This window comes from Cavia porcellus, unplaced genomic scaffold (genome assembly GCF_034190915.1).
Source record: "Cavia porcellus strain 051 isolate PalLab524CR breed Dunkin Hartley unplaced genomic scaffold, mCavPor4.1 scaffold_9, whole genome shotgun sequence".
NCBI lineage: Eukaryota > Metazoa > Chordata > Mammalia > Rodentia > Caviidae > Cavia > Cavia porcellus.
Genome location: NW_026947492.1, coordinates 31,356,395 through 31,380,048, shown reverse-complemented (window position 1 = coordinate 31,380,048; position 23,654 = coordinate 31,356,395). Strand labels below are relative to the sequence as shown.

The following is a 23,654-nucleotide window of genomic DNA, read 5'->3' as shown; positions in this document are numbered from 1 at the left end:
TGACTTAAACACAAGGAATGCGCTGCCTCCACATTGGTGTTCTTGGGGGTGAGCAAACTGCCTTGACTCTGATGTGATTTAGTGAGGAGATTTCAAGGTCACTCTCAAGGAACTCTCTTTACATAGTTCATACTCACATAGTAGATGGAATCCTCAAAATGAATAAAATACAATGATTCAGATGCTTTTTACGGATGGAATTGTAAGAGAAAACAGTTCTTTAGCATAAACTCAGAAAATTTAGATATGCAGTTTATAAAATTTAGTATAGTTTTTATATAGCATCTGACCCAGTGCGATTTTTCCTTGAACCTTAGAATTCTGAAGAAGCTAGGAGATGGAATGCTATGAAGACCAGGTGAGACGACTGTTCTCTCACAGGAACAATTTATTTTTATTTTCATTAAAGTGATATTCCTATGGCTTTCACTAGAGAGTGATAGACATGCTGACAGAGACTTGTTCTGAAAAACTTTTATATTGAATCATATGACATTAAATCCATGTGCTTTACTTGGAAATATCCTTCTTGAACTGACAAAGGAGAGCTGCCTGTGGTTTCTGCTGGAGAGCAAAACACGAGCAGGTAAGGGTCCTTATGTCCTTCAGCCTTCATCTCATCCCACATCATGTGTCTTCTCTGTCTTCCACATGTGCTGGCCAGTCCCCTTCACTTCCATCTGTATATTCTGCTGTGTATTCAGGGATAATGTCTGAAGGTGCCTTCGTGAAAGCAAACTTATCAGGTATGAATGATATGCATGATTAATATTTAGTAAATACATTGTTACAATGAAAAAGAAATTGTCATTAAACTTCAACCTTCCCCTTGGGGAAGCAAATACCCTCTCTTCGTGATCCTTCTGCAGCAGTTCTGAAAGTCCTAGTCCTCTTCCTAAGTGTTTGTACAATCATGGGTGCCTCCATGTCCTGTTTAATTCAAAATGTTTCAATTTGATGGTCATTTTCACTTTGGAGAAGAATCAGAACTCACTGGTTCCAGTCAGGAGAATAAGGCAGTTGGGGACACACCATAATGATCATAGCCTGCATTCTGTTGGACATCGCTGAGCAGCAACATTTACTGTAATTTCTTCTCCATGAAGAGCACGTCCAGATCTCCTACAGAAGTGATAAGAACAATGGGGTAAGAATGCTTAGAGTGAGGGGAAGTACCTAAGGGGAATCAATGGCTGTGTATCTTACACTGAAAGAAATTATTTTAAACACTTGCCATGCATTTTGACCTCATAAGGAATATCACTGAACTGCTGAAAAGCACGTGAAGGGGTTTCCTTCTCACACAGGGTAAAACTTTTTAAAAGCTTTCCTGTCTCTTCACAAAGCTCGTGTGTTCCAGCTCTTTACCCTGTGTCTAATCTCTTCCTTCCATTTCCTCCTTTTATTCTCCTGTACTCTCCCTGTCTCCATGCAGCTTTTTAAACACTTTTGGCACATTTCGCCACAGTGCATAGCATTTGTCTGTGCTGTGTCCTGGCGTGAGATATACCCTTTATGGCAACCGTGAGATTTGCTCCCCACTCTTTCTCTTCTTTTCTATCTGAATTCCTCATTTCAAACATGTCTTTCATATTTTTTAAATTTTATTTTTATTCTTTTTTTGTACCAGGGATTAAACCGGCCCCACACTTGCCAGGCAGGCTCTGTGCTGCTGAGCTATATCCTCAGTCCTTTCATAATTTATCTATGTCAGACAGTACATCATCCACTGCTTTGTGAACCATTGCTGATCATGTGTTTTCCTGCTGCAATATTATTTTTCTCAACTATAGTAAATGTTTCTGTTTATCTACCAGGAGTATATCTTTAATTATTAGAATTTAAACTTTCTTACAGTCTGGATTTCATTTACTTTGTTCGCCAGTTTATTTTATGCATTTATAACAAAACTTGGGAAATAGTAATGTTGATAAACACCAGTCAAAAAATTTCAATTCTCAAAGTGTTACTGTGTATGAATTAGGCAACAAAGACTATTCTCCTACAATATCCATGTAGATTTATGAGTATCAAAACCCAGAAATAAGAGATGATGCAGATAAATTCTTGCAGTATGGAAATAATCTTTAAAATAAATGCAATTTAAATTATTTTTCTGTAAGGTAGTTTATTAATATAAAATTGTGTAATTTGAAATTTTATGCATATACTAATCATTTGGTTTAAACTCATTCTACTCATTTAAATATTTTCATCAAAAATGTTTGAGCATTGTCATTGAAGCTTAAAATTTTCTGAGTAATATATGAAAGTCTGATGACTGACTGAGCAATCCACCATCCACATTGTGAGCATATTGTGCCAAGTAGATCCCAGCATCACGAGATACAAACATTCAAGTCTGGTAATATTAGAACTACATCATCCATGTGGAATCTCTTCCATTTGGCGCCCAAAGAATTCATCTCTACACAAATAATTCATTTTTATGTTTTGTTTTGTTTTATTTTATTTTTTAATTCCACCCCCCTCGTGTGTCGTGTGTGTGTGTGTGTGTGTGTGTGTGTGTGTGTGTGTGCTTCTGTGCGCGGGAAAAAGGAAAGGGATGGCAAGGGATAATAATATAAATAATAGAAGAATAAATACATTTTTATGCTATGAACTGGTACCCTGGGTCCTTCATTGTTTATTATTTATTGCCTTGGTTTTGATATAACAAAGAACACAGCGTTATCCTCCACATAGTCAAATGTCATTGGACACTGGACCTCAGCATCAATATTATCTTCTCACTGTATTATTTGAAATCAGTAATTCTTTGTACTTACTATTTTCAGTGGCCAGGGAAGAGGTAGAATAGTCTTCCCACGGTTGATCGACCAATAGTAGGCATTTGGGCTATACCATTTGGCTTTTCACATGATAGCTGAACCTAAAACCAAAGACAGGATCTAGATGAGATTGGTTTAAATAATCTCCAAAGACATTTCATAATATAAAACAGATAATTCCAGTTATCAAGGATGCTGATGAGGTTGACGGGTTTATAGCTACAGGTTTTCTAGCTTTCTATCACAATTTCTGATCTCTTAGGACTTTCAGGCCATGTAGGTGTATGGTTTTTATATCAATGCTGTATCCTTAATTCAAGTCCTTTCCATCTCCATCTCAATTTCTGCAATTTTCCAATTCTGAATTACAGACCTGACCATCATTCTTTCAGATCTGTTCAGGAGAAGTGAATCTGTAGACACCTCAAATTTTCTCCTCCCAGGCTGACTCCTCTATCAACTCAAATACCCTCCAATCTGAGAGTCTTTTCTGTCAGGCTTGATTGAAGAACAACTTTCATATTTCTGTCAAAAAGTAGACCTGGACAGGTTTTTGCCTTGACCATAATAAAGGTGAAACACATTAAATGCACTTTTTCTATTCTTTTCTAACTATATTGTTGATATTGTCAGTTCTAATCCATTTTCAAACAGCAAAATATATATTTCAAGGTCTCTATGCACATGAATGTTTACTTCTTCAATAAGGTAATGTATGCTAACCTCATAAAGATATGTCTCTCTTTTCTTACAAGAATATTACTGTCTTCTTTAGTTTTGAATTTAAATGAACCACCCTTCCTTGGGATCTTAAATTAATTCCCTTTTCTGCAAAAGATTAAGCATTTATCCACTTATTTAACTATTTTTCCTTCAATCAACATTATTTACTATTTACTTTGTATCAGGTATTTTGAGATATTAAACAAATCCTTGCTTTCATGAGGCAAGGATTTTAATGATAAAATAAAAATGTAAAAAACAACCAAACACATGAACGTTTACATACCTGGTGAATAAGAGTAAAAGCAATGAAAAAAGTTAATTAAGGATGGGGAAGGAAAATAAAAAACATTCTCAGCTGAAGAAGTTTTCTGCATCATGCAATTTAATTTTATTCATTCTCATATAAGTATAGATCTTTCTCTTTATGGATATTTGATAATCTTCAATCATATATTTATTTTATAACTTACATCTTTTAGAATTCATGTATCTCACAAAAATGTGAGTTTTAGGTAGGATGATTCTTACTGTGGTAAAGCCAATATACAGCCTGTTTCCTAACAGGATATATGACATGTACTTATTTCATACATGAAAAAAAAATGGAAGTTAACTTTATATACTTTACATTGTTGGAGATTCATAGCCTCAAAAAAGCTGATATTTTTATATTGTGTTTTTTTTTTTTTACTTTCATCTCCCACTGTGCAGTATTTAGCTCTTTTTCCAAATTACATTTAATCACTTGCACGACAGAAACGTGGCAGTGCTCCACATTGTCCTGCTGGACAAGTATGCTATTACAGTGTGAAAAGTGCAGAGGGATAGTTTTTTAGGAGTTATTTGAAGGGAAACAGAAACATACTTTCCGGAATATTTCTTGTAGAGGATCACACCAGGCATATTTCTGGAAACCAGTGATAAGTTGTGTGATAAAGTAGGAGCCCTTTGTACTGTCTCGCCAGGAAATGTTATCTATGAAGACACAAAGTGGTATATGTTAGTTTATGGTCTCTTACTGTTTTGTTAGTATTTTGGATTTTTAGACTTGAAAAAGAAGAGATAAGTATAACTAAGGAATTGTCACAATATTTTTATAGGAAACATTTATTTCCTCTACACTGAGTCACTTTTACAGAGAAAAAAAAAATTGGCAGAGGAGTTAAGTGGAATCTTAAGAGAACTCCAGGAGATTGGATGAGTCTATAAGTTATTTACAATGTGTCTTATTCTCATTTGCCAGTCTATGGAACAGGGCTGGCTAGATAATTAGAATTAGCCCATCTATGGGAGAGAAAAATAGGAAGTCAGCAGGAAAAAAGAACTTTCTCAAGTTCCCACAGTGAGTAAGCCTCAAAAAAAAAAAATGACCTTCCAATTCCATGCTGATCTATATTTCATGTCATGCTTTCTTTCACAACATAATAGACAGAATACACAAACTGAGCCAGAGTTTTGGTAATAAAAGATGAAGTCATAGAGATCTACTACTCTACACATAGTGCCAATGACTAGACTATATCATATGTCTAAAGTATGTTCATAGCATAGATCTTTAATACATGCAAACAATAATAATAGAGAAATCAAGAAGATTTCATAGGATAAGAATGTTTTTGTGGCACAGATTGTGACGATGGTTTCTTATATTCATCTGTTATTTTTATACAGTATATCTACACGTTTCTTTGCATGCCATTTTTATCTGAAAGAAATGGGTTTTAGAGTGATACTTGAAAATTGGTAAATTAGAAAATTTAAATATATGCTACATGCAAAATCTTAACCAGTATTCTCTAACATTAGACATAATAATCTACACTGTGCCAGTTTCTTCCAGTTGTAAAAGGGCATCCACATTCCTCTATTTATACAATGACACAACATATGGAGAGATGCATTTGAGTATATTATTTCAGAAAGGATGGCCAATCCTGGGATCTATAAAATATCTAATGAAAAACACTAACTGAATTTATCAGAAAACTTAACCAATAAGGGTTTCTATTAATAATGATTTGCTTTATATTTTAAATATACTTGAGTGTAAATTACCATCTTATGTAATAAAAAATTAAAATCGTGTGTAAATATAAGCAGATCTGACTTCTAAGAGCAGATAATAATTAAAATTTATTGATAACACTGAACATTTGTCTCAGAGTATTAACTTACAGAGTTCACCTTGATTTCCTAGAAGCACTGAACAGTAATCAGAGACCCATAACAACACCCATCTGAACCCTAAAGACACCTACGTGGGGTTGTGGAGTAAAAAATGATAAAATCCTTCTCCACGTGGGTCATATAAACAGCATCTGACTCCAGATTCTCTGATGATTGGGCAAGGCTGTCTTCCAGGGCTGCTGGAGAATCTCTGACCCACATTCCCCCAGGGTTTACTGTGGAGAAAACAACTTTTTTAAAATTTTATTTTAAAGATAATAAAACTCACAAAGCAAAACAGGTAAATCTCATCACATCAAAGCAGTGAAAGTGGCACAAAAACTTTGATGTAGGATAATTGGAAATTAACAATAGCTACCATAGTATATCTTCATTATACTTGACCACTCCATCAGACATAGTAAAATCAGATAAAACAAAACAGAATAAAACCAATCAAAACAGAAAATTGAATAAAGCAAAAAAAATAAATTGGAACTATACAAAATTGGAAAATAATACTGAATTTCTAAAATAGGACCTAAGGAAAGCCCCCTTATTTGATATATTGCATACTGCCATCCTCCTAATAGAGGCTAAAAACACCTTTCAATACTGCTGTGCCTCTCTGAGGACTACCACTACAAGTCACCTGTTTTTCAATGTTTATTTTAAATAACTACACACACACACACAGAGAGAGAGAGAGAGAGAGAGAGAGAGAGAGAGAGAGAGAGAGAGAGAGAGAGAGAGAGAATATTTGGCTTTATCTCTACTGTCATTAAGAAACATGCCAGTAAATAGTGAAGATATCCTGTTGAAAATAGAGAGTATAAATGTGGAAGAAGCTATATGCTGAGATTTGAAAGGAGTTAAAGTCTCATCTACATAATTTCAAAGAATGGCTACCAGATTGTAAATCGATCATATTTGCTTAGAAGATTTAGTTCCAAGTTATCATAATCAAATTTATAATAAAGAATGCATACAAAGACATATTTGATAATAATGTATCCATGACTCATGAACCAACAGTCATTTACCCATCAATAAGGTATAAGAAGATATCCATTATTACACCATAAATGCATCTTATCTTTTAAAATGTTGTATTATAGAATTTAACACATGTTAACTGTTGGAATTAATGTGTGTCACTGTGTCATTTCCACACATTTTGTGTCATGATCATTTCCACTCCGCAGATTCTGTCATCTCTTAATATTCAGTCTCTCAGCTCTCTCCACAAACCAAGTGCCATTTTCGAACAGGTCCTAATCTAGCTTAAATTCATTTACAGTTTGCATAATACCTGTCATTTTCTGTTTGGCTTATTTCAATTAACCTGACGTCTTCTGGTTCCATTCATTTTTCTGTAGGTGATGTGAAATCTTTTTCTTTATGAGTAAACAGTACTTCTTCTTGAGATACCAGGTTATCTTTATCTTTTCATCTGTTGAAGTGCAAGTGAGGTGATTCTGTGCTAGCATCCTCAAAAGTGTTTTCACAAATATTGTTATTTAGAATCTCCTTTGTAAGCTTTCATGTCTTTTGGATACACAATTAACTTTTTGTTTCTTGATCTCATGTTCTGTATATTTTTTTTTTCCCTCGGAAACTCGAGATTATTTTCCATAGTGAAGATACAAATTTATGTTCTTGCCAATACTGTAAAGGGGTTTATATTCCCCCATATTCACCAGTATGAGTGATTTTTGTTTTTGGGAAAATAGTTTTCTGACCAAAATGGGATGAAATATCAATGTCACTTTGACTTGTATTTTCCTGACAGTTAAAGATAGTGAGCATTTCATCATAGGTATATTGGTAAGTTACAGTTTTCCTTTTGAGAAGTATCCATTGAAATCTGCCCATTTTGACTCAATTATTTATCCTTTTTCATTACTTTTTGAGTTCATTATATACTGCATGTATTAATCCTCTGTAAGATGAATAGCTGTTAAACATGTTCTTGCACTCTGTAGCCTGTTTTTTAATTCTGTTCAATATCTTTTTATCAGTACAGGTGTTTTTCATTTGATGAAATCCAATTTGTCTTTTAATTCTTTCTTTTGTTTGAATTGTTGCTGTGCTACACATATAGCAAATCATTGCCTCTGTCCATATCTATATATCTGTACCATATATTTTTTTCGACTGGCCTCAATCTTTCAGGTGTTACATTAAGGGATATCATCACTTTTATGTTGATTTTTGTATATCATGTGAGACAAGGCTAGCATTTCCATTTTTTCAAATGTGGTTATCTAGCTTCCAAAGCATTTTTTGAATACCCTTTCTTTTTTCCACTGTATATTTTTTTTGCATTTTTATTCTTTCTCAGTTGGATATAGATGCATAAATTTATTTGGGATCCTCTGTTTCACTCTGTTCATTTCCATATTTACACCATAGTGGCTTTGTTGCTTTGGCTCATAGCATTTTAAAATGAAGCATTATGATTCCGGCAACATTTTTCTTTTTGTTCATAATTGTTATGGCTGCTTCAGAATTTTTATGTTTTTATGCTTTTCTGTGAGTTTTAGGATTGCTGAACTAGTATATAATCATCCTTTTGATGGAGATTTTATCAAAGCTATGGATAGATTTGGCAATATTACCATTTTAACAATATTAATTATCACAATACATTTTTATGGGAAATATTTTTACCTTTGAGTGCCATCTATGATTTTTTTCCTTTTTATAATTTCATTGTAGAGGAACTTCACATCCTAAATTAAGTTCACTTATATGTATGTATGTATGTATGTATGTATGTATGTATGTGCCTGAGGCTATGGTGAATCAGACTGCTTTTCTGATGCCATTCTAACCAGTTCAATGTTGATGTAAAGGAAAGTTACTGAGTATATTATGCTGACTTTCAATTCCTACCAGTTTCTTAGTTTTATCAAGTCTGACATTCTTTTGGTATAAACTTTAAGGTTTTCTGCTAAAAGTTGAAGTACTTATTGAAAAAGATTGATCACAGTGGACATCACTGGCCTATTCTGTGTAATAGAGGAACTGCTTTCAGATTTTTGCATTTCAGTAAAATACTGACTATGTGTTTCTCATACATAGCTTTTATTTGGTTTTGTGTTATGCATCTTTGCCTATATTATTCAGAAATTTTTTCATGATGGGATGTAATGATGGATTTTTACACATCTTTGATTTTTATCTTTTATTCTATCTATGTGCTATTTACTGCTCTGTGTTTGTTGAACAAATATTGCATCCCTGGAATGAAATCAACTTGATCACAGTGAATGATCTTTTCAGTATGGTGGGGAGTTCACTGAAAATTAATTTTAATGAGGATAGTTGATTCTATAGTTTCATGGAGACTTACTCATTTATGTGCACTGATGTGTCCCCATTGGATTCCAGCCGCAGAATAGTACTGATCTATGTCATTCATTTGGAAGCATTTCTTTCCTATTTATATTTGATGAAGAATTGTGAGGAGCATCGCTATTATTTTTTCTTTAAAATCTAGTACAATTCGGCTGTACTTTTATACAATACTTGGCTTTTCCTTACTGAGCCATTATATTTCTGCTTTAATTTGATTACTTGCTATTGATCTATTTATCTTTTTCATATACTTTTATTTCAATCTTGGTTAGTCATGTATGTCTGGAAATGTAACCATTTTTAAGTATCTTCCAATTAAAGGTAAAAAAGAATATTTTTCTAAATATTCCTTAATGATTCTCTAGAGATATCTGTTGTAATACATCATCACTATTTTTGACTTACATTTTATATGTTTGGGTTTTCTTTTTGTTTCTTTCGCTTGGCTTGGCCAATCTAGCTATCTTTTCAAAAAATCAACCTTTTTGTTAATAGAAATTTTTGCTTAATTCTTTGTCTCTACTACATTTAGTTTTCAACTTATCCTTATTAGTTTTTTACATTGTATCATTGATATTGAATTTGCCTTACTATTTTTCTAGAAACTAGAATTTCATCTTACATTACTCACTTGAGCTCTCTCTCTCTCTTTCTCTCTCTCTGTCTCTCACCTTTTGATGAAGTCTCTCATTACTATAAAATTCACAATTAGTTTGCTTCTGCGGCATCTGATTTGTTCTGGTATATTGTGTGCCAATTTCCATTTGGTTCTGGTTAGCTTTGCCCCCATGATTTTTTCAGTAACTCTTTGGGTTAAGAATGTACTGTTACAAATCCATTTGTTTGTACACTTTTCTTTGCTGCTAATTTCTAGTTTTACACCTTCCTACTATAATCTCAAAAGATGGAGAAAATTATTTCATTATTTTTAAATTTACCAAGCCTTGTTTATTTCTAATACATGATCTAGATCAAAAAAAGTTCCTTGATGTGATAAAACTATATATATTTTCTAGCTGTTTGATGGGATATTTTATATATATCTGTTAATTTTTATCTGCAGTATATTTAATTTCAAGGATTCTGAGTGAGTGAGTGTTTGTCTAGATGATCCATATATTGGTAAGAATGGGGTATGGAAGCTATAAGTACTATTCTGAAGAAAGGCCTTATTTTTAAGTACCTATCCATTCAGGCCAAATAATGTTTATACAATTAGAGCTAAAGCTGAAATTAAAATGATTAATGCCAAGGCTTCACTGTTTCTGACTACCTGATTAATAAGAGATTCTGAAGACCACTGTAGTACTTACCACAGTTGAAAACTGTATAAAAATGCATGAGCTGAGCAGCCAGTTTCTCAATACACCATTTCAGGAAGAATTTCTTAAAGCTTATGTTTAGTTGGGACCTGTGATAGTTTATCAGTTACTTAAAACACGCAAGCTTTTCCTCTGGAAACACCTTTAGGACTATTAGATTTCCTGGCTGATAACTCACCACCTCTGCAGGCCTGCACAATGATGACTTTGGGTTTGTCTCTTAGACCTGGGCAGGAGCGATTGTTGAATATCTTGAAGATGGTGTCATACTGAAGCACATCTGGGCTGTCATCACTATGAAGAGTTCCACAGATTCCATGCAGGATGCCATGAGACATAAGAACCAAGAATGTGCTGTCTGAGGATTTGTGCTCTGGTTTGCCAGCAAATTCACTTAGCGCATACTCCATGTCCTGGAAAAGGGCAAAGTCTTACTACAGTTGGATGAGTAATAAAATCAGTTTGACCCACCAGATTTACCTTGAGCAGTATAGGAAACATAATGTAATGAGCTGAACAAGGTGACCATACTTAGCAGCACTCAATAACATCAAATGTTTCACTTTCTCTTTATCAGGCAATGGATTTTAAGTTCATTTTTCTTACTGATACTGATTGTCTAGTCAATATATTGTATATTTACTATATTAGTAATATTACTTTTTTCTTTCATGTTTGCCTTTTTTCTCCTTATGCAATGACACAACTGTGTTGTCACTTAATTAACTTTCTCTCTAAATCCCTTTCCATGTGCTAAGAATAATATTAAACTCTGCCTGATTATTTTCCAATTTCCTCTATGCTTGCTTCTCTTACTAACTGTGGTTGTAGCATGCTTCTATCTGTTTTCTTCCAGGACAGATGTATTTTCATTTTAGCCTTGATACTTGGGCCTCTCTTGCTGTATTTTCAAGGCATTTGCCTTACATATTTCTAGAATTATATCATTCTTAATAATCATGCCTAGGCAGCTGTGTTATATAACCACAGAATCTTTTCTGGATTCCGCGGATATTGTTCCCAACTCTCCGCTTTTCTCTCATGTTCTCTTTTATTATTCACCTACTGTTTTATTCATACATCACTTCTCTAAATCTTCATTTTCCTTATATTTGGGTTTCGTCTCTCCAATGTTGATCATAGCAAAACAGATGTTTTCTATTCTTATTTACACATGCATACACAGTGACTAGGGGTTCTTTGTGTCCCAAAGAACTCCTGCTACAAAGTCAGAATCCCTGCCACAAAGGCAGAGTTAATATTAGTGTTAATTCACATCTAAGTGACATTCACTTCTCCTGAATTTTTTTTTCCTGACTCCGAACATTCCATTTTGAAGATCATGAAAATTCATTAGATATCCATGTCAATCATTTTATGTGCAGTTACATGAAACTGAGACTATCTGATACTCCAATAGACATGGATAAAGTCTATTTAATTCCTTCAATATAAAGCATGTATGCACACACACACACACACACACACACACACACACACACACAGTCCCATAGATTGTTAGGGCTTTGCTTTAACACTATGATCTAATTTATTAGTGAAATGCATGTTTGATGGCGCATGAGCTTAGGTGCATGTGTGGCTCTCACCCTGGCTGTGAGATTCTCTTTCACAGTCACAGTGTAGTCCAGTTCTTCAAGCAGTTGCTTCATTCCTGTGACATCTTGTTCAGCCCCATTCCTCACAGTGAGATGGGAAAACTCTACATTGCATATGATGAGAGCCTGGCGAGTGCGTTCATTTCTGTTTTTTATTGGGTAGATCTGCAGAAATTTTTTAGTGAACCATGTTTACTCGAATTCATTGAAATCCCCACAGACTCCTATGTGTAGTTTTATTAATTCTCATCTGCTGTACAGTCTCCAACTCTATCTTATTCTCTCTTACAAACTCAGAGACAGACACTAGAAATAGTAAAGAATTTTGAGGAAAGTAATATCATTTTTAGTTGTGCCTCCTCCTCCACCTAGTCAAGCTCAAAATTAAAATTTCATAATAACTTCCATGAAAGCAAGGATTTTAGTTTTGGAATAGAACTAAGTGAAGATTTCACTGCCTTATTCAAAACTAATATAACAAATATCCTTTTCCCTAGGTACTGTTATTAATGTTGTATTATTTTTAGCATTTCAATTTATGATGCTTCATGAACTTTCATGGCATTTTAACAATAGCCATCATGTTTATAACTTTCAACTAGAATACAAGCATTTACTATTTCTGCATGTTATTTTGTAAATATTTTAAGTTGGCAATATGTTTGAAATTCTCATAATTCTCAAACAGATATCATAATAAGTAACAAAACAAAAGATGGTATGTAATTTGTTCGGAGTTTAATAGGAATTGGAATCTGTATGAAATCACATATCTAACTTTACAGCAAAGCATCTTTTGAACAGCCTACTCCTGTCCTCACTCCCTTGAATTTCATTCTTTTAGGGACAGCAAATATTTCTGCTCTGATTTTATTGTATGCATGTTGCACAGTACCTCTGAAGCCCTTTCTATACACAGTTTCTGGAATTCCTCAGGGGGGCATGTCTTGAGGGTGTCAGTAGTTTCTGAGGACTCAATTGCTCTGCACTCATTGTCCTGAGGAACTGTGGATAAATGACATAATATAGAGTTCAATTTTTATTTGTGACCTTTATCATCATCTGAAAGTTCTTAAAAAGGCAAAGTTTAAGAAGAAAGCTTCGTATGGAGTGATTGTGATAATAGCTCTCCTCCAGTGTAAGGAGATGCATGTGACTGGTAAAGAATTTTAAATTTCTTGATAGACAAAGAAAAAATACCCCAAAACAAAAATAGATTTAGTAATTTGGAGGGAAACATCTCCATGATTTGGGGTTAAGTTTGGCCTTTACACATTCAACAAAAATTGATTGATTTTTTTTCTAGTGATTTACTCAAAGATACTCACTTATGCATGTAGTCTTACTTTGTCTCTAAGCAAAAATTTATAAGACTACTGACCATTATGAATATAGCACAAACTACATGTGTAATTTGAAATATCTCCCTATAAAATAAACAGGGAAAGTTGTTTTTTTTTTAATAATATGCTTTTTTAATTTAATATATATTGTTATTTCATTATATATTACTAGAGGAATTTAAGTCCCATATGTGGCTTATATCCATCATAATGCACAATAAAACACCTCTTAATGATAATACCCTTTGGTCTATACTACACACACTGAGCACTCATGAAACACTGTAAATCTTGCATTCTGTATCATCTATGTATTATTCATTCAGGAATCTTAATTTTGAACCTTTCTAGAGGAAATGAGCTTAATCATTCCTTATAAATTTAAATCAGCTATTTAATGAGGAAGGGTCATCTAGAAATAATGATAGTATATTCAAGGTGAAAGGGGCATTTTTTTTTGTTAGTGTTTCTGACAAATTCTGCATATCTTGCCTGCAGAGTGCTCTGAAACCAACAATAGGCTTTTGAACACATACATTAAAATGTAGAGAAAGTAATTCCCCTTTGTGGTAAATCTATTTCAGAGTCATCCCGGTATATCTCCTAGAGAAATGTAGTACTATGATATTGCTTAAACTCATATGACAGAGATTGTGCAAGCCACTGGGGAGTAATTGAGCCCTTCTTTGCAAAGAAAAAAAAAAAAGAAGAGGAACTTATAAACAGAAATTAAAAGTATACTGAGATCCAGCATAACAAATTCTATTGAAGAAGGAGTAAAGAGTTATGTTACTCCTCTTTAGTTACACGAGTTCAGCAAGCTGTTCTCTGGCTTTGTACTTCTTAAATGAGAAAATCGATATGATCTTATAATTTTGCTCATTTTTATATTTATAATATCTCTATCTTCTTATTTTATTCATTTGTTTTCATGAGTTTTTGAATAAGTGCCTAAGTATCTCATATTCTTGAGATACAGCATATTCAAACAGCACATAAAAATATTAGTTTTTTTTGGGCATTTTTAATACATCAAACAGTAACACATATTCTCACATCCTATTCAGAAAATCAAGCCAATGTGATGACCTATAGTTTCCCTGGATAATCCTTGGGCAAATGGTATGTTTTTTAATCCAAGTTTTATGCAGTTACCTATTTATTTACAAGTAGAGAAAATTTTGTGAGTTAATAGTCCGCTAACAAACTGGTGCACACGTATAAATAAGTGTTTCCTGCTAATGTTATCCTATACCTAATAGAAAAATTAGCATAAGGGCAAACCTGTTTATTACCAACTAGTGAATAGGATAGTACAGTCTGGTTCTCAAACAGATTCCCTATTATTCTGTTAGTACAACAAAAATGGAGAAACTATAAATCTAGACAAAATGTTTAATTTCTGAGTCCTATGAGCTTTTCAAAATTTTCTTATAATTAATTGCAAACAAATCCATTAATACAGAATAAGACAAAGACATGTTCCTTGGCATGTAGGTGTTAAAGTGATTATGTCTGTGGATATAACAATGTTTTGCATGTATTGAAAATGAAACAAACAAGAAATTAATTTGCAGTCTTTCTATTCTTCACTGCATAACCTTTAGATTGTGCTTGAAACTATTCCATTGTATCTATGCACATTCATCTGGTGAGAGTCTTTACATAATTCCGTATTTAAGCACATATAATGTCCTACTTATCTGAGTTGTTTTACCTAAAGGATCCTCAGATCATTTTTGTGACTTGAATTTAAATGTAGCATAGGGGCTACTAGAACATCGTAGCTCTACATGGGCTTTTTCCCTAATGCAGCCTCTGCTGATCACATAGGTTGATTTTAGAGTTTAAAACTTCTTGTGATTCTGTTTCTGAAGTCAATTTGAATATCTTGTGTGTTTTAGATTCCCAACTGATATGGTATCTTTACACTGGAATACTCTACAGCTAACAAATGCTAAACATGACGATTGAAAAGGTTTAAGAATCTTGCTCCAAGTCACAGAATTCATTAGGCAATAGAATCTAGGCTGGGGTGTCCCTTTCTACAATGTTTCTGTGTTGAATATTTTATAAACACCTTAAACACAAAGAAACTGGATCCCATCCAATGAGAGACAGTGTTGCTTTTAAAAGTAAGATACTCCTACAGTGAAAGCACTGCTTTGTTCATGGAATGGGAATCCCAGAAAAGAGTTGAAGAGACTGCGATTTGAATTGATTTTGGAAATGTTAAGGCATTTATTTTCAAGTGATTCCAGTCTTACCTCTTGTACCATTGGTCTCTTTGTCGAGATTAAAAAATGTCTGGAGAAATGCTTGACCTGCCTCCTTCGGTTTCCGTCTGACAGAGTCTACAAACACCCTGGCCTTGTCTCTACGCTCGGCCTCCGTGAACCTTTTCTTGGCCTCTTCATCTAACTTCACCACATTCTTCTGTACCATATCTTCCAAAATACCAGTGAGGTATTCTTTGCCTATGTGCTCCAGCATCTTAAGTGGTGGTTTAATTTGGTGTTTTTCTGTCAAAATAGAAATATACCTTGAATAATATCCCAGTTAAAGAGTTTTGCCCTCATCAGTCACAATATTTATAGTATGAACTATCTTGTGTGTACATTCCATTTGATTATCTCCCCCAATAACTATACAATTATTTCCTTGTACCTATAAGTTTTCTCAAATCCTTGAAATTATATCAAGCTGAATCTAATCATTCATTGTCACCTAAAGTTTGTTTTTGATGTCTTCATCTGTGTCATCCACCTTTTTCATATTCTTTATTGTTTTTCTCAGAACTTTGATGATAATGAGATCAACCTAGAATGTGTGCTCCATAGAAAATAAAAGATCTTGTCCAGATGGTAAATTCCTCCACTACACAGTAAAGTATTTCTCATGTTCTGTATTTTGTAGGGTTAAAACACTCTGTCCTTAAATTCCCATAATTCTACATAAATTCTATCTTCAATTTTTTGTGCTGTACATACTTTAAAACTTAATATGCTCACTTAATTTATAAATTAAATAATAAATTAATAAATGCATTTAGATTTTGCATTCTTCCAAGAGCTAATTCCCAATTAAAATTTAGCACTTAATATAATGGTTACTAAACTTTCATTATGATAAATTAACTACTCCTTAGGAAAATTTAAAACTTTATGGAGAAATAGAATATGAGTATCAAATAACAAATCTTTTATTGTACATTTATGGATATATTTTAGTGAAGAAATATATGGGAAGGCAGGTTATCATATTTATTTTCAGTTTTGCAGCAATAGTTACACAAACGTTCTAAATGTTCAGATAGGTATGATATAATTTATATTGTCTAAAGAAAATGTGCTATAAAATTGAAAAAGAACACTGTGAAATGAGAAAAGCGAGGAAGAAAAGAAAGGAAATAATGATAAAAGTAGGAAAAATTGAGGCAAAACTTTTGTAATTCAGGAGGGGAAGAGGAATTAAAGAGAGGGGAGGGGAATGGAGTAAAAAAAGAGTCGAGCTATACCATGTACAGGTTCAAATTCCCTATAATGAATGTTATCATTATGTATATCTAAAATATACCAGTAAACTTAATTAAAAAAACAAAAAAAAAACACTTTGTCCCAGAATTCCAGTCTCATAATCTATGTTATATAGAGTTATTCTATCAGTAAATGTTTATTAATGAATAAGTAATAGAAATACACATAGATATCATAAAATAAGGAAAAAATTATATACCATCAATTAATATAATGAATGTTCGTATTTCCAATGAACTTTTATGGCTAATAAGTAATATATCAAAAGCAAGATAAGTCATATCATTATTATTTATGCATTTATCCTGTTGTCTACTAACATTATGCCAGAACCACAGAAAATCTCAATGAAGTAGTTATTTACCTTACATTTAAAAAAAATAAAAAAAATTAATAATATAATAATAAGTAACATATCAGCTCAATTATAACTTACCCAAATTAGGAATTGTGTTCTTACACAATGGTTAATATAGCCAACTATGACACAGCTTCAGTAACAATAGTTAATACTCCCCTGTTATGACAATCATTTTACAGGAATCTTCTCTCTGAAGCAGCACAAAACCTCATAAAATATCTCTTACTCTCAGAGAAGAAGTTAATTGAATTATTGGCCAAACTTGGGGGAAAAGATGGACATAATGGTCATGAAATTAAATGACAATTGGGGAATAGCTACTTATAAGAAAACAAGATATTTTTATAAGAAAACAAGAAAAAATGGGTCAATTCTAGCTGGTAAGATCACATAGGCTTCAAAAAGATATAGTGGGCCTGGGGATTTAGCTCAGCGGCCTAAGCGCCTGCCTTGGAAGCAGGCAGTTGTGAGTTCGATCCCTGGTACTGATAAAAAGGAAGTGAAGTACACAATACATGATAAACTAAAGAGGCTAAAAACATAATAATGGCAAATATGACAAACTCACAGCAAACATCGTATTTAATGATCTGTAATTGAAAAAATTTTTTTCTAAAATGAGAAACAATATAAGAGTAATAAATCTGACGATTTCTATCAAGGTATTACTGTAAGTCCTAGCAAGAGTAAGTAAAATAAAGAAAAAAAAATTGAATTGGAAAGAAGTTAAATTGTCCAAGTTTACAGACTATTCTAAAAATCCTGCCAAAATTCTAACAGAATTAATAAATCAGTTCAGTAAAGTTATATTAGGCAAAATCAATAAAGAGAAATTTGTACATATCTTACTAACAACACTCTCTGAAAAATCAAGAAACAATTCCATTTAAAATTGTTACAAAAAGTAAAATACTTGAGCACATTTCACCATTGAAGTAAATGATAAATACACTGAAAGCTACAAGATACTGAAGAAGTAAATGGAAAATGTATAAATAGGTATTTTGTGTTTATGGATTAGAAGAACTTAAGATTGTTAATATACCCATATTACACAAAGAGGTCAATAGGTTCAGTGGAATTTCTATCAAATTTCCATTTAGTTTTTTACAGAAGTAGAAAAATTTTAATTCAAAAGGAATAGCCAAAGTAAACAGAATGAAGCTTCAGGAATTATATTACCTGACGTTAATATACGCTGCATAGCTAAAATAAGCAAAACAGCATAGCACTGGCATGATAGCATACAAAAAAATCAATGAAATAGGCATGAAAACAAAGAAGTATCCCAATAATTTATAGTTTGTTGATTTCCTACAAAATTCCACAAAACAACAAATGAGGAAAAGACAATTAAATGACTCTAGGAGAACTAGTATTGGCATTAAAAATGCTCGTTAGAACATTATTTTACGTCAGATCAAAAAATTAGCTACAAGGAGGTTAAACATTTTAATATGTGTTTAGAAATTTTGAAAACTGCAAAAGAAGGCATAATAGGAAAATCATTACTTTAGGTAGAGATTTAGTGGATATGACCTGCAAACCATGAGTTTATAAGTCAATATAAACAAATGAGATTTAACTCAAAAACTTTTGTACAGCAAGCAATCCGTAGAGTGAAGACAGAATTTACACAGTGGGGAAAAATGTTTGTTAATCACATAATCAAAAGGGCATTAATATAAAAATAAATAAGAAATTCCAACTAATAATAAGAAAACAAGTAAATTGATTTAAAATGGACAAAGGACTTGAATTGATAGTTTTTAAAGAAGATATACAATTACTAAACATATGAAAACCACGTGACTGACCACATGAAAATACTTAACATTTCCAGAGATCAAGGAAATGCAAACTAAAACCACAATGAAAATTTCCCTATACCTGTCAGCAGTCTATTGTTAGAGGATGTAGATAAAAAGAAATCCATGCATGTTCTTCATTAAAATCTAAATTCATACCACCACTATGAAAAATAATGTGTGCCTTAAGGATAATAAGAAACCCCCAAACTCATTACTGGGCATAGGTCCAACCATATGGAAACATAGCTGAACAATGCGAAATGATAGCTGTGTTTGAATGTTCTCTGAAGCATTATTCACAGCAACAAAGGAATCAAATCACCACAAGTGTCCGATGGAATGGGAATGAAAAAAGAAAGTGGAATACTGTTCATCTATTTTAAGAAAGAGATTTCGGAAATGAGGAAAAAGCACGAATAGGGAGCTGGGGATTTAGCTCAGTGACATAAGCGCTGCCTGGTAAGTGCAAGATTGTGAGTTCAGTTCTAGTATCACACACGTGCACACACACGCACACACACGCACACACACACACACACACACACACACACACACACACACACACAAGCATGAATAAAACAAGAGGACTTTATGTTAATCAATAATGACCAGATCAGGTTCTGAAATTCAAGGACCACATGATGTCACTTGTATTGGAATCTTAAAAAAATAATATTCTTAAAAATATAGAATAGAATGGCACTTAGCAGGTTTTAGTAGTGGAGTGGCCAAAATTAGAAATTTGTCAAAGGAAATAAAATTTAGTACCAGAAGAAATAAGTTAAAGAGATCAATTGAGAAATATGGTGAATATAAAAAATAATGATATATATTATTTTTGAAAGTTTGTCAAGACGAATTTTAAGTGTTCCCATTGTGGGAAGCCCTGTAATTGGCTGCCACCTTGTATCTGCAGTCCACACCACCTTAACTCCCTCTAGGAGTTAAGTTTGGTAGGTAAGCAGCACCTTGCCTAGCTTGTTTGGCTCATTAAGGATTATGCTAATCAGCTCACTTTATGAGCCCAAGCATGGGAAATTTAAAAATTTGAATTAACCTATGACCCTCAGTCTTGCCACTGTTGCTAAGTTACCTGCAGACCTCTCAGAACCCAACTCCCTCTTCCCCAATACCCTATATATTTGTTACTGATTTCTTGAATAAACAAGACTTGATTGGACTTTGTCTTGTCTCCATTCTTTGGTCTCTTATTTCCTTTTCATCCTCACTCCCCTTCTAGGGTCTCCGTGGACTTGCCCACAGGCCGGGACACCCATCACAAAAAAGATAGAAGTATCACATATATTAATTAGTTCCATTTAATCATCCCTCAATCTATATATAGTATATAAGAAATGTATACCATATTTACCAAATAAAATAAAACATATAAGTTGTAATCTAAGCAAACTAGAGTTTTGACCTCAGTTCTTCTTCTCTTAATCTACACATTTTCATTGCAGCAACTACTATATTTGAATAATAAATATAAAGTTTACACATTTTTAGATTCAGCCTAGATGTGGATACCAGTATTCAGATTCACATATTCAACTATCAATGACATACTTCAGAAAATATTTAGATTTAACTTGAAAAGCTTAATCATTTTAATCCCCCTCTCCCATTTACTCACTAGTAAAGTCTCTAATCCCCAATATAAGAAATCAGCAAAACTTCATGACTTTACATTTCTTCCTTACTTATATTTTGCTTTTAATCTCAATGTATATTAGTTTTATTTCATTATCTAAATGTTTGCAGCATCTTACCAACTAATTCTGTCAGTTCTAATAGTTCATTTCTCCTCTTCAGATCAACATGCTTCTTTTCTTAATTATTCCAAGATGCTTATAATCTACGCTTATCCCCTTCTTGTGTATTCTTCACAATGAAGCGGAGTGAGATTTCTAATATTAAAATTTGATAACGAAAACTCTCAGTTGAATCTAATCTAAGCTTTCTCATCCAGCCTTACTTTCTGATAGTAAATCCACATTTTACATTTTAAGTATGCTACCTGTCTTGTGATTTATCAAAAATGTCTACTTAGAAGTCTCTGCATCTCCCATTTCAAAACCTGTCATTTCTTCCTGTGGTCCTATGTTTATTTCATACAACTACAACTGTGATTGCCAACCTATCACTTATCACTTATCATAAGAAATCACTACACTATTATTAGATTCACATCACTATCCTATTATTAGATTCCACTATCCTGTGGAAGTGTAGGAGCCATGAATTAGGTCTGTATTACTTCTGAATTTAGGGGATGTTCAATAATTCTCTACTGTATCACTGGTCAATTATAGGAACAAAACAAAATAGGGACAAATGACTAAAATTTAGGCATGACCTATCTCTTAACAATGCTTAATCATAAGTTAGGTAAGTTTGATTTATTTAACATTTCCAATGATCAAGGTTTTTTTTGTGTGTAAAATGGGTGTCCTGAGAGTAGGGTGCAGGATGAATCAGAGTATTACATGCAGGCAGAGGAAGAGAAGGACACTAGGAGACAAGGGAGCTGGGAGACAGAGAGAGAGAGAGAGAGAGAGAGAGAGAGAGAGAGAGACAGAGACAGAGAGAGACAGAGAGACACACAGAGAGAGAGAGAGACAGAGAGAGACAGAGAGACACAGAGAGAGAGACAGAGAGAGACAGAGAGACAGAGAGAGAGGGAGAGAGAGAGAGAGAGACAGAGAGACAGAGAGACAAAGACAGAGGCAGAGAGATAGACAGAGACACAGACAGATCGTGATAGCAATTAGACCAAGAGTATAATTCAAAATAATAGGTTAAGGGTGTAAACTCAAGGCTTTCGAATCTGATCTGTTTCTTGTGACCCGAATCATAAATTCTGAATCAAGAGGAAATATGGAAGATTTCAGAGTGGATTTAGAGACCTCTAGTGCTGTTCCACACAGTACTTTACCCACTGTTTCATTACCAGACACTGAAAAAACTCCTGTCAGGCTTCAGGAGATCTGGAGTCTTCTTTATTCCTTCCAGTGTCTCTAACGCCACACCCTGTGGTTCTAATTACACACCGAAGAAAGGGGAAAGTTCCACTTAAACACTCCTGGCTCGCTTCCCTTTCTTATTTCTGCCTATCACAGGGCAGTAAATAAATCCTTTTACAGGAAGGGACCCAAACTCACCCGCCATGGGTAGCCACTCAGTCTCTTCCCTGGCAGTTGGGCTGAGAGGGCCTCACACTGGAAAATGGAACTTGCTGCCTGTTTCCTAAGTGCAGGGGTGGGGACGACCACAGGCTGTGAAACTGCTGCTCAGAACTTCAGTTTCCTTGTTTGGAAGTCCCCTGCCGCTGTAACAGTGGAATCTTGGTCCTGGACTCTAATATCTTCCTTTGGAAAGGAAAGTTTAAAAACTAGAAGTGATAAACACTGTCCTAGGGCCTGACTCCTCTGACTCCTGTGTTCCTCCTGCTCCTTTGCTCTGTCCAGGGCTCACAGAACTCCTCCTCATCCTGCCTTCTCTTTTACTCTCTCATGTCTCCCTCTCTAGTTATTAAAAGTTTGAATATAATGAATCACTTTCCATTTCCCAGTAAAAAGTCACCAGGTAGCTTCTGTCTTCTGTTTAAACTGTGCTTATTGTATCTTTGCCTTCTGCCTGTCATCTTAATCTTCTATTGCAGAGAGTTTTAGAACCTTTTTCTTACTCCTTCCCCCAAAATGAGTTTCTTTAGGTGTCCAAGAGCAGTGTCAGATTTTTTGTTAACTGGATGTGACAGTTCTGCTTTGGATATTTGCCTTTTGATATTCTAGACCAGAATTCTTTATAGAACCAGTTCTAGCCTGTAGTAGAAGGAATGATCACACAAAAGATACCTGCCCAAAACAACCGGCAAGAAAGAGAAAAAGCAGTGACATGTTTAACATGGAATGTTTCCTAAGGGTCAGAAATCCACTTTCACTTTAAAATACTTTAGTACCAGAGAGGGCCATTCTTACAAGTGAAGCTGGAATTCTTCCAGCGGACAAGATTTTAGCCCACAATTTAATTTCCTTCTTCACATAAGGACTTCACACCTCTAGTATTTATTATTCGTGTCATACATCTGCTGATGGTTTCATGTTTGTTGATATTTTATCTTCTCAGTAGACCCAACTATTTCCTTTCTGGGTATTTTTGTACAACAATTGAAAACATCATACCACAGCAATGTATGTGCATGTATGTTTATAGTAACAAAATTAGTGATATTTAATTCTTGGAAACAAATCAAATGCCCATTTACCCAGGAATGGATAAAAAAGATGTTGTCTTTTCATACAATGGAGTACTAATCAAATATAATAATAAACATGAGGCTTTTATAGGTAAATAGAAGCAACTTATGAGATCATACTCATAACTGAAATAAATTAGACTGGCATTATAAATATCATTTTCTCCCTAGTGTAAGAAACTGAAAGAGTAAATAAGATTTAAAAGATACAAGAGATATTGTGAAAGAGAAAGAAACAGCTCAAAAGGAAAGAGAAACTGAGATAGAGGAAAGAAGAATAGAAGGAAGGGAAAAAATTTACAGACACACACTATATAAATATATGATAGCTAAGATACTTGTACTACTCATTCTATTAGT

General features: G+C 33.7%; 1 protein-coding gene across 1 annotated transcript; it reads right to left on the bottom strand.

Annotated features, from left to right (window-relative positions):
* Positions 1–368: 368 nt before the first annotated feature.
* Positions 369–22,477, bottom strand: LOC134477658 (caspase-13-like). The gene is made up of 9 exons (XM_063256149.1): positions 22,201–22,477; positions 15,596–15,850; positions 12,881–12,990; positions 11,977–12,150; positions 10,548–10,782; positions 5,777–5,920; positions 4,384–4,493; positions 2,790–2,893; positions 369–1,122 (listed from the first exon to the last, which is right to left on the bottom strand). The coding sequence occupies exons 1-8, from the start codon at positions 22,205–22,207 to the stop codon at positions 2,795–2,797; spliced, it is 1,134 nt and encodes a 377-aa protein (XP_063112219.1). The 5' UTR covers positions 22,208–22,477; the 3' UTR covers positions 369–1,122; positions 2,790–2,794.
* Between the last annotated feature and the right edge of the window lie 1,177 nt (positions 22,478–23,654).